Consider the following 12,470-nt stretch of genomic DNA (forward strand, 5'->3'; position numbering starts at 1 on the left):
TTATTATTGTATTTGTCAATTATTACATGTACTCCAGTGTTGATTATTTTGAATCTCTCTCTCTCTCTCTCTCTCTCTCTCTCTCTCTCTCTCTCTCTCTCTCTCTCTCTCTCTCTCTCTCTCTCTCTCTCTCTCTCTCTCTCTGTTTCATGGTCCCAGAAGGTAAATAAATTATTTTTGTATTTGTCAATTATTACATGTACTCTCAATGTTGATTATTTTGAATCTCTCTCTCTCTCTCTCTCTCTCTCTCTCTCTCTCTCTCTCTCTCTCATGGTCCCAGAAGGTAAATAAAGTCATTATTGTATTTCTCAAATGTTATATGTGCTCGAATGTTGATTATTTTGAATCTCTCTCTCTCTCTCTCTCTCTCTCTTTCTCTCTCTCTCTCTCTGTTTCATGGTCCCAGAAGGTAAATAAAATTATTATTGTATTTCTCAATTGTTATGTGTGCTCGAATGTTGATTATTTTGAATCTCTCTCTCTCTCTCTCTCTCTCTCTCTCTCTCTCTCTCTCTCTCTCTCTCTCTCTCTCTCTCGTCGAATGACACAATCGTTTTAACTCGCCGACCCTGGCCTGATTTGCATGCAAGCATTTTTGCAAGGGAGTGAGTTGTCTTTGAAATCTTAAAGGTCTCTAAATACAACTAAGTGTGTTGCTTTGTCAATCTAGAGGTCCATAAATGCAACTGAGTTACTTTTGCAATCTGGAGGTCCTAAGTGAATTGTCTTTGTAATTTTTGAGGTTTATAAATGAAACTGAGTTGCTTTTTTAATCTAGAGGTCCAAAAATGCAACCAAGTGAATTGTCTTTGCAATTTTTGAGGTCTATAAATGCAACTGAGTTGCTTTTTCAATCTAGAGGTCCAAAAATGCAACTAAGTGAATTGTCTTTGCAATTTTTGAGGTCTGTAAATGCAACTGAGTTGCTTTTTTAATGTAGAGGTCCACAAATGCACTTAAGTGAGTTGTTTACAATTTTTGAGATCTATAAATGCAACTGAGTTTCTTTTTTAATCTAGAGGTCCATAAATGCATCCAAGTGAGTTGCTTTGTAATCTTAAAGGGACATAAATGCAACTAAGTTAGTTGCCTTTGCAATCTAGTGGCCCATAAATGCAACTAAGTGAGTTGTTTGCAATTTTTGAGGTCCATAGATGCAACTGAGTTACTTTTGGAATCTAGAGGTCCATAAATGCAACTAAGTGAATTGCTTTGTAATCTTAGGGGTCCATAAATGCAACTAAGTTAGTTGCCTTTGCAATCTAGAGGTCCGCAAACGCAACTAAATGAGTTGTTTGCAATTTTTGAGGTCCATAAATGCAACCGAGTTGCTTTGTAATCTTAGAGGTCCATAAATGCAACCGAGTTGCTTTGTAATCTTAGAGGTCCATAAATGCAACTGAGTTGCTTTGTAATCTTAGAGGTTCATCCTAGTGGCATAAATCCCCAAAGTGAACTTGTAAACGAAAGCAAAAATAAATGGATTTTTTAGGTCTTATTGTGACCCAACTTGGCACATGACTCTAAAGGACCACAAAATATTTGACCTGTTTCATCGTTGCTCGAAGGCAATAGATCTGAACATCTTATTTTGACAAGTTGCTTCTCGTCCCAGATACTTGGTTCCTGTTGCAAGTTTTAGTGATGATAACGCCCCATAATACCCACTCAATACCCCATCTTTTATCCGGGCACGTGACCCTGAATAAGAAATTTAAGGCAATTGATCAGAACATCTTATTTTGACAAGTTGCTTCTCGTCCCAGATACTTGGTTCTTGTTGCAAGTTTTAGTGATGATAACGCCCCAAAATACCCCAATAATACCAACTCAATACCCAATCTTTTATCCGAGCACGTGACCCAGAAAAAGAAATTGATCAGAACATCTTATTTTGAAATAGATAATGCAGAACATCTTATTTTTTATCAGGGCAAGTTGCTTCTCGTCCCAGACACTCGGTTCCTGTTGCAAGTTTAGGTGATGGTAATGCCCCATAATACCCCCATAATATTCACTTAATACCCCATCAATACCCCCCATCTTTTATCCGATCACGTGACCCAGAATCACACCTTACTTTGACAAGTTGCTTCTCGTCCCAGACACTCGGTTCCTGTTGCAAGTTTTAGTGAATGATAATGTCCCATAATACCCCCATAATACCCACTGAATACCCCATCTTTTATCAGGGCACGTGACCCAGAGTAAGCCACAGGAGTAACTAGACGCGGTAGATATGAGAAAGACATTTGGGAGAATTACTCGGCTGTTTACAACCTGACCACAAAAGTGTTTCTCTCATCGTTTAAACAATTTTATTTGGAATTTTATAGCTTCAGATCCATTCCAGTTATCTCAGGTGCATGCGCTAGGACATTCTCTCTCTCTCTCTCTCTCTCTCTCTCTCTCTCTCTCTCTCTCTCTCTCTCTCTCTCTCTCTCCTGGGCAAACTGGTTTGGAGATTCGATAGTGCAGTCGATTTTAGGTCGGAAGGGGTGGGCAAATTAGGCGCGTTTATTTTGTCGCTTTCTGGTTCTTATTGAGTTTCTCTCTCTCTCTCTCTCTCTCTCTCTCTCTCTCTCTCTCTCTCTCTCTCTCTCTCTCTCTAATTTATATCTTCTGTTCATACTGCCTTTCCCCCACTTCATTTCTGTGTCTGTGTTGATTATTTCTCTGATTATTCTCTCTCTCTCTCTCTCTCTCTCTCTCTCTCTCTCTCTCTCTCTCCTTTGTTTGTTTCTACTTTTAATGCTGCTCTCTCTCTCTCTCTCTCTCTCTCTCTCTCTCTCTCTCTCTCTCTGTCCATCGATTACAGTTTTATCCCACGTAATTTATCCTTATATGACAATCATTCTCTCTCTCTCCTTCCTTTGTTCTTTGTTTCTACTTTGAATGCTGCTTGCGCTCTCTCTCTCTCTCTCTCTCTCTCTCTCTCTCTCTCTCTCTCTCTCTCTCTCTCTCTCTCTCTCCGTCGATTACAGCTTTATCCCACGTAATTTATCCTTATATGACAATCATTCCCTCTCTCTCTCTCTCTCTCTCTCTCTCTCTCTCTCTCTCTCTCTCTCTCTCTCTCTCTCTCGTCAATTACAGTTTCATTCCTTGTAATTTATCCTGATATTTCCACCATTCTCTCGTAATTAGGAATCAAACCAATGGCGTCGACACGTGAATTGGTAATTGAAATATTTTCAAGAGAAATCTTGATATTTTCCTGTAATTTCTTAGATTTTAAATCTAATTTCGTAGATCTTAAATCTGATTTCCTAGATTTTTATATCTAATTTCCCAGATTTTAAATCTAATTTTCCAGATTTTAGATATAATTTCCTAGATTTTAAATCTAATTTCCTAGATTTTAAGTAATTTCCTAGATTTTAAGTCTAATTTCCTAGATTTTAAGTCTAATTGCATAGGTTTTAAATCTAATTTCCTAGGTTTTAAATCTAATTTCCTAGGTTTTAAATCTAATTTCCTAGGTTTTAAATCTAATTTCCTAGGTTTTAAATGATTTCCCTAGATTTTAAATCTAATTCCCTAGATTTTAAATCTAATTTCCTAGATTTAAAATCTAATTCCCTAGATTTAAAATCTATTTCCCTAGATTTAAAATCTAATTCCCTAGATTTAAAATCTAATTCCCTAGATTTTCAATCTAATTCCCTAGATTTTCAATCTAATTCCCTAGATTTTCAATCTAATTCCCTAGATTTTCAATCTAATTTCCTAGATTTTCAATCTAATTTCCCAGACTTTAAATCTAATTTCCTAGATTTGAAATGAACATTCTCTATGTAAAAATCAGGATCAATCCTGATTAATGTCCAGGTTAAAATTTCACTGAATTTTTAATTTTGTTAATTTTAAAAATTTTGTTTAGCCCTTTCTGTTATCTACACATTTCAATCCTTGTCAAATTGTTTATATTGGCTTACTGTCCTCCCTTGTATCTTTATGGGAAGTATTAAGAGTGATAAACTTCTATCTATTAAACATTTCTAGCTCGGGTGATAGCAGACTTGTTCTCCTACCTTCATTTTCTTCTATTCTTCTTCTTCTTCTTCTTCTTCTTCTTCTTCTTCTTCTTCTTCTTCTTCTTCTTCTTCTTACTCCTCTTATCGTCGTCATTTATTATCATAGCTTCCACTGATCACCTTATTCAACTCCGGTCCCTTAGAGAAGTTCAGATTTGATTCTCAGTGAATCTGTTCTTGTCCTTCTATTCTTATTACTCTGTCCTTCTTCTCCTTCTCCTTCTTCTTCTTCTTCTTCCTTCTTCTTCTTCTTCTTCTTCTCACAAAGACCCAGACAGCAGCTGCAGCTGCAGCAGGGAGGGAGAACCGCAGCTGCGTGTGACTCGAATACAAATTGGAAGTCATAAAAATTGTTTGTGGGGCCGGATTTTCCTATTCTAATCCAGTCGAGAATTATGCCAATCACTTCGGGGAGGACTCACTTTTATTCTCACTGGATTAGGCAGTCATTAGGGAGTCTTTAGGGAGCCATGAAATTCAGCCCTCGAGGATTATCTACCGCGAGGCTCCTCCGAGGAACTCTGCTCTGGCGCTTGATGAAGAAACTCGAAAGATAAAACATTTTTGGGGGATGATCAAATCATTGGGTTGTTAAAATTGAGGACTACTGGTTTAGAATGGGCTTCTTTTTTTTTTTTTTTTTTTAGTTTTCTGTAAAAGAAAATTGTTGTGCCGGCTTTGTCTGTCCGTCCGCACTTTATTCCGTCCGCGCTCTTTTGTTGTCCGCCCTCAGATCTTAAAACCTACTGAGGCTAGAGGGCTGCATATTGGTAAGTTGATCATCAACCCTCCAGTCATCAAAAATACCAAATTGCAGCCCTCTAGCCTCAGTAGTTTTTATTTTATTTAAGGTTAAAGTTAGCCATAATCGTGCGTCCGGCAACGATATAGGTTAGGCCACCACCGGGCCGTGGTTAAAGTTGTATGGGTCGCGGCTCACACAGCATTATACCGAGACCACCGAAAGATAGATCTATTTTCGGTGGCCTTGATTATACGCTGTAGCGACTGTGCAGAAAACTCGATTGCGCCGTAGAAACTTCAGCGCATTTTTTACTTGTTTTTTTTAGGTGGAATTCAGGTAATTGGGTCTTAATGAAGACACACCGAGAGCATTCTTTGCACAGATGTTCCCCAAATCATTTTGAAGAAATTCTAATTGGCTGAAAACCACTTGTCTTAAATCTCGAGGTTGATAATAACTGAATTTTTATACTCGCAATTGACACTCAATTAGGACCCCTCCAGTTAAACAGTTAAGCAGATATTTAGATTGGCCAGCTTTGAGGCATTCCTAACTGGGGCATTAGTTCTGGTCATTTGGTTCAAAACCTCATTAGGTGATTTTAATGTAGTTTTTTGACACTTAAATGGTCGTAACTGAGATTGACTCCAAATGAGGACATCAACGTGGATTTGTGTCTCTGCTTCTGTTATCCACTACTTCCTCCGGGCCTGGGCTACATAGGGATCCTAGATTTTTCATCCATTAATCCCTGCATCTAGAAAATAATAGGATTGATATAAAGGTATTAGTAATTAATGTTATTTTCTTAGTCATCAGAACACTGGATTTCCCAAGGCCCCTCCCCCATTCCCCTAAGCCACGCCTCCTTTCCTCCCAGCCCACACCCCTCTTCCTCCAAACCCCTCCCTCCTCCCTCCAAGCCCCTCCCTCCCTCTAATCCTCTCCCTCCTTTCTCCAGAACCCTTCTTCCTCCTCCAAGCCCTTCTCCCCTCCTTCCAAGGACCATTACCTTTTCTCCAAGGGTCCTCCCTCCTTCCTCCAAGATGCCACCCCTTCCCTTCAAGCTCCTCCTCCCTTACACCAAGGACCTTTCCTCCCTCCTCCCAATCCCTCCCCCCTTTTCCCAGGTCACCCCCTCCCTCAAAGCCCCTGCCTCCTCTTCCACAGGCCCATAATTCCTTCCCAACCCCTCCCCCCTTTCCTCCTAGGCCACCCCCTCCCTCCAAGCTCCTCCCTCCTACTTCCAAACCCCTCTTCCTACTTCCAAACCCCTCTTCCTACTTCCAAACCCCTCCTCCTACTTCCAAACCCCTCCCCTACTTCCCAAGCCCCTCCCCTACTTCCAAACCCCTCCCCCTACTTCCAAATCCCTCCCCTACTTCCAAACCCCTCCCCCTTCCTCCCAAGCCCCTCCCTCTCATCCCAAATACCTAACCACGCGAAAGCAGTTTCTCCAGCCCAATCAGTTACTCCAGTTATTGTAATTATTTCTCGAATTTACCGACGCCAGTTTCCGAATGTGTGATTATGCGCCAAGGAATGTGATTGGTCACGATCAAGGACACCCGACCAACCAATCAACTGACCCCACCCCGCCCTGCCCCCTCCCTGACTGACTGAACCGGCATTTCCCATTGGTCATTGGGGAAACTGGTTGCTAAATGTGCCTTTTTTATGATTAATTTTTTTATTGATTTTTTTTTTTTTGGTAACGGTCTGTATATATTTGTTTTCCTATTTTGCTGGAATTGGGGTCGAGTTGCTAAAAGATAAATGTATGAATATATATATATATATATATATATATATATATATATATATATATATATATATATATATATATATATATATATATATATTATATAATGCATACAAAAATCTTAATAATAGCCCCTTTCTCAAACCTATGTGAGTGGGGCAGATTATTTAACTGTATAATAATTTCATATTTTTTTTATTTATAACTGCCATTTTATAAGGGATGATTAACCTAGTGGTACTGATTTCGTAATACAAGTAATTTCTATAAAACGTCTGAGTTAAACTGGTTCTCTTGAGCTTTGGAATGTAGATCCAGTTTGATGTCAAAAAGAGAACTTCTTGTTGACGTGACATCACCGTTTATTAATGTCATGAATGACATCACTAAATATGTCATGACTGACATCACTAAATATGGCAAATAACTTTCACCAGGGATGGTGACAGAATTATTAGTAATTATGTCATAACTGACATCACTAATTAGTGTCGTAACTGACATCACAAATTATAGCTGACATCACTAATCATGTCATAACTGACACCACTAATCATGTCATAACTGACACCACTAATCATGTCATAACTGACACCACTAATCATGTCATAACTGACACCACTAATCATGTCATAGCTGACACCACTAATCATGTCATAGCTGACACCACTAATCATGTCATAACTGACATCACTAATTTTGGCAGAATTGTCACCAATAATTTTGTCGTAACTGACATCACAAATAATAACTGACATCATGATATCATCAATGGTATTGTCATAACTGACATCAGTAAATAATGTCATAACTGACATCACTAAATAATGTCATAACTGACATCACTAAATAATGTCATAACTGACATCACTAATTATGTCATAACTGACATCAAAATTGTCAGAATTGTCATCAATAATTTTGCCATGACTGACATCACTAAATGTTATAACTGACATTCCAAATTAACGGTGTCAGAGCTGTCATCAATAATTTTGCCACAACTGACATCATTTATAATGACAAGACTGACACTCCAAAGTGCTGATCTCAAAACTGACATCATTTTGACGTGTCATCAAACATTTCCCTCTTATCTAACATCAGAACAAACATCACATTTGATATAATCACTGATGTTTCAAAACATCGCAGATAATCTTGACTTTATAATCTTGACTTCATAATTCTGGCTTCATAATCTTGACTTCATAATTTTGACTTCATAATTTTGACTTCATAATTTTGACTTAATAATCTTGACTTCATAATATTTAACTTATTAATTTTGACTTTATAATCTTGACTTCATAATTTTGACTTCATAATTTTGACTTCATAAACTTGACCTCATAATATTGACTTCATAATTTTGACTTCATAATTTGACTTCATAAACTTGACCTCATAATATTGACTTCCTAATATTGACTTCATAATTTCAACTTCATAATTATCAATTCATTATATTGACTTCATAATTATCAATTCATTATATTGACTTCATAATACTGACTTCATAATACTGACTTCATAACCATGACTTCATTTTCCAAATCCACGTATCTCTTAGAATTTAAATCCCATTTGGGATTAACCATAGACAAGACTAGAAACGATTACACTACCCCTAAAGACTCAGGGCATGCATATGTAATCAACAACGAGCCACATGTTCGAATTCCCAAACGTGTGAATTTTCCACGGGAGATGGAGAGGGTTGCCATGGCAACGGGAGGGACGCATCCAGGTCTTTCAACTTCTCTCGATCAGCTGATCAGCTGATGCGAGGTATTGCGTCATCGTTTTTGTGAATTGGGTTATAAGTGTGTTGGTGGATGGTCGGGGGGATTGAGTTGGAGATAATGGTGGTGATGGTGAGAGATGGTTGTCATCCTTCTTGAGGTAAGTTATTTGTGTTGGTGAATGGTGGGGGATGGTGTTGGAGATGATGGTGGTGATGGTGAGAGAGGGTGGTCATCTTTAAGTTATTTGTGTTGGTGAATGGTTGGGGGATGGTGTTGGAGATAATGGTGGTCGTGGTCAGAGATGGTGGTCATCCTTCTTGAAGGAAGTTATTTGTGTTGGTGAATGGTGGGGGAGGGTGTTGGAGATATGGTGATGGTGAGAGATGGTGGTCATCCTCCTTTAAGTTATTTGTGTTGGTGAATGGTGGGGGAATGGTGTTGGAGATAACGGTGGTGATGGTGGGAGATGGTGGTGGTGATTGTGGTGGTGGACGAGCTGGTATTGTGTTTTCATTGGTGATTGTGATAGGTGGTGGTGATGAGGCTGTGATGAATATGGTGATGTAGTTATAGTGGTGGATAGTGACTGATATTTTTGTGATGATTATGATCGAGTTGTGATGAAAAGACTGACGTTAAGGTTGTAGTAACTGGCGTATTTGTTGTAATAATTATCTTTGCTACAACATTAATCTCAAAAAAATTGAACGACAAGGAGAAATATACCACAACAAATTGGCAAGAAATTTGCATTAAAAATTTACATGAAAAATTACAACAAACAGTTTTTTCTTTTTCTTCAGATTAGGTTTCAAAAAGACATATATTTGTAGTCATAACTTCTTTATTTAATATACTACCTTCTAAAACTATCTTCTACAATTTCGTCTCTTACAAGGTTACTACAGCAAGCTGATAAATTAGTAAATCAATAAATTAAAATACAGGTGGGTCTGGACGCTGACGGAGTAAGAAAAGACAAAAATTAATCCCAAATGGACATATCTAAACTAAGAGGTCGTTTCCATTCTTCGCAGTCTTCGCGGATCCAGGAAAGTCTTTTTATCCTTCAGGGATCTATTTCTCCTCAGAACTGATCCCTTGGCGGGCCCGGCGCTCGTCCTCGAGCCTGGCGAACTCGATCTGGTCGAGGACGAACTGTGGAATCGGGTGGGGGAAGTGTGGGGCCACTGGCAGGAGGTCAGACTCGGGCTGGTATCCGTTCTCATCGGCCACGAACTTGAGGCTGGCGATGGAGCCGTCCTCCTGAGGGTAGCTGGGAAAGAAAGAGGGGTACCTCAGGGTGAATTCTTAGGGTCTTGAGTGTTTGGGGGTGTTAACATATAAAACTATTACTTTATTCATTTAAGCTAAGATATTAGGCTGGCGATGGAGCCGTCCTCCTGAGGGTAGCTGGGAAAGAAAGAGGGGTACCTCAGGGTGAATTCTTAGGGCCGTGAGTGTTTGGGAAGCATTAAGAACTAAAACTGTTACTTTATTTACTCAAGCTAAGATTTTAGGGCCAATACTATTTATGAAGCATTTAAACCCAAGATATCTAAATTCAGATTGCTAATCTTTCCTCTAAAAGCCTATGGTTTCTCTACGCTGCAGGCTTATAGGCCTATAGGTCTTCAGTAAGTTTTGCCAATGCTCTGTTCTTTTACAAGACTCGTGCCTCAAGGACCCTAAATGTTAAAAGGAAGGGGCACGGCCCTTAAGGGCAGCTGGGAAAGGAAGAGTGGTATTCTCAGGGATACTGACGAGGACCCAAAATGTTAAAGGGAGGAACAACCCTCTTAAGGGTAGCTGGCAAAGGAAGAGGTGTTCCTCAGGGATACTGTCGAGGACCCAAAATGTTAAAGGGAGGGGCACGGCCCTTAAGGGTAGCTGGGAAAGGAAGAGGTGTTCCTCAAGGATACTGATGAGGACCCAAAATTTTAAAGGGAGGGACACCCCCTTAATAGTAGCTGGAAGAGGAAGAGGGAGGGGGTGGTTCCAACAAGAACAAAATATTTAGTAAGGCAACCTCAAACTTAGTGACATTGCACATTACCCAAACTCCCCCTTTTTGCGGTGTTTACCTCCAAGAACCAATGACATTGGCTCCTCCATTCTCTCCCTGGGACCCGGAGATGTGGACCTCGATTCCGTTGGCGGCTTCGAAGTCACTATTGTGGTTTCCGAACTCGTCCGGGGTGTGTTGCTCGTTCTTCAGGATCGCGATGATTGGGCTCGTCTCTGGGAGCTTGTCGGCGGTTGCCATGGCAACGACGAAGGGGAGGATGAAGAGAATCTGCCGGGAGAGAGAGAGAGAGTGAGTGAGTATGACTTGACATGACAGGTGGAACTTGGAGCCGATGCGAAGCTGGAACAGAAGAAGCAAAGGCCTCGCGGAATGCATTGCGGTCTCCTGAGGAATATGAGGCCGTGAACGGATGGAAATTTGAATCTAATTTTTGACCAATGATTAATTTTTGATGAATACCAGAACCAGGAACCAAAATAGAAATAATAGTGCGGAAGATAATGACTTTTCTTCGACCCCAAACTACTCCGAACTACCTCCAAAGTTAAGGGCGCACCTTCCACGAGACCCTATTTCAGGAATGCTAAGTCACCAACTACTGAAAATCTGAATTTACTAATTTTTGATAAAGAACAGAACCAGGAACCAAGATAGAAATAACAGTAGGGAAGATAGTCATTATTCTTCGACCCCAAACTACCCCAGACTACTGTATCTCCAGATTCAAGGATCCAACCTGGTTACTCAATTTTTTATCTATTTTTGATCAACAATTTTTTATCAACAGAACCAGGAACCTAAAAGAAATAGTATGGAAGATAGTCACTATTCTTCGACCCCAAACTACCCGAAACTACTACCAAATATGAGGACACTCCTTCCACACTACTCAATTTCGGTTATCCGAAGCCACGAGCCATTGGAAATCTGAATTTAACTAGTTTTCATCAACAGCAGTACCAGGAACCTAAAAAAAATAGTATGGAAGATAGTCACTATTCTTCGACCCCAAACTACCCGAAACTACTATAAAATTTAAGGGCCCACCTTAAATTTGGAGATGCAACACATCTCATTGTGGGAGCTCCTTTACGTACAAGATATACGACACATGGAACAAACTGCCACCAGGAGTTGCAAACAACAAGTGAGGAAGAGTTGAAAAGAAAGCTATGACAAAACCAATAGAACACCGTGAACGAAAAGTCAAAACCCTCTCCTACAGATAAGTGAGCACATGATGATGTCTCCTCGGATGATCTAATAAGCCTTTGAGACGTCCGAATCCTTGTAACTCCTTGAAACTCCACTGGACCATATATACCCTCTCACCTGCTTCATGTTGAAGGAATCGAGTTGGGTCTTCTTGTGTACTTGTGTACTTGTGTAAGTCACTCGACCCCAGTTCATATATATACCCTGGGCGCTTTCGACCTGCCAACCTTCGGGGGTCGGTGAAGGGAGGCGGAAGGGGGGCGGGGAGGGAAAGGGTTGATAAAACAGAAGCAAGGTCGAAAGTGGAGGGGGTGGGGACGGGGTTTGAGAATGAGGGAGGAGAGAGGGAATCTCGTAAGGAAATTGGGATAAGAATAGGTTATTATTATTATTACTATTATTATTACGAAGAGTATTGGCTCTTAAGAAATAGATAAGAGAAAGGAAGTATGAGAAGATATAGAATAGAGAGAGAGAGAGAGAGAGAGAGAGAGAGAGAGAGAGAGAGAGAGAGAGAGAGAGAGAGAGAGAGAGAAGAGAGGAATTTTAATCAATTTAATCTAGAGAGAGAAGTTCAATCTTGAGAGAGGGAAGAGACTGAGAGAAGTAGTATTAGTAGTAGTAAGAGAGAGAGAGAGAGAGAGAGAGAGAGAGAGAGAGAGAGAGAAAACGAATTTTGATCAATTTAATCTAGAGAGAGAAGTTCAATCTTGAGAGAGGAAAGAGACTGAGAGAAGTAGTATTAGTAGTAGTAAGAGAGAGAGAGAGAGAGAGAGAGAGAGAGAGAGAGAGAGAGAGAGAGAGAGAGAGAGAGAGAGAAAACGAATTTTGATCAATTTAATCTAGAGAGAGAAGTTCAATCTTGAGAGAGGAAAGAGACTGAGAGGAGAAGTATTAGTAGTAGTAAGAGAGAGAGAGAGAGAGAGAGAGA

At 39.9% G+C, this 12,470-nt stretch overlaps 1 protein-coding gene across 1 annotated transcript; it reads right to left on the reverse strand.

Annotated features, from left to right (window-relative positions):
• Window positions 1-9,132: 9,132 nt before the first annotated feature.
• Window positions 9,133-11,693, reverse strand: LOC136852719 (cuticle protein AMP4-like). The gene is made up of 3 exons (XM_067127639.1): window positions 11,657-11,693; window positions 10,380-10,591; window positions 9,133-9,571 (listed from the first exon to the last, which is right to left on the reverse strand). The coding sequence occupies exons 1-3, from the start codon at window positions 11,663-11,665 to the stop codon at window positions 9,373-9,375; spliced, it is 420 nt and encodes a 139-aa protein (XP_066983740.1). The 5' UTR covers window positions 11,666-11,693; the 3' UTR covers window positions 9,133-9,372.
• Window positions 11,694-12,470: the final 777 nt, after the last annotated feature.

Source organism: Macrobrachium rosenbergii, chromosome 26 (assembly GCF_040412425.1).
Source record: "Macrobrachium rosenbergii isolate ZJJX-2024 chromosome 26, ASM4041242v1, whole genome shotgun sequence".
Lineage (NCBI taxonomy): Eukaryota > Metazoa > Arthropoda > Malacostraca > Decapoda > Palaemonidae > Macrobrachium > Macrobrachium rosenbergii.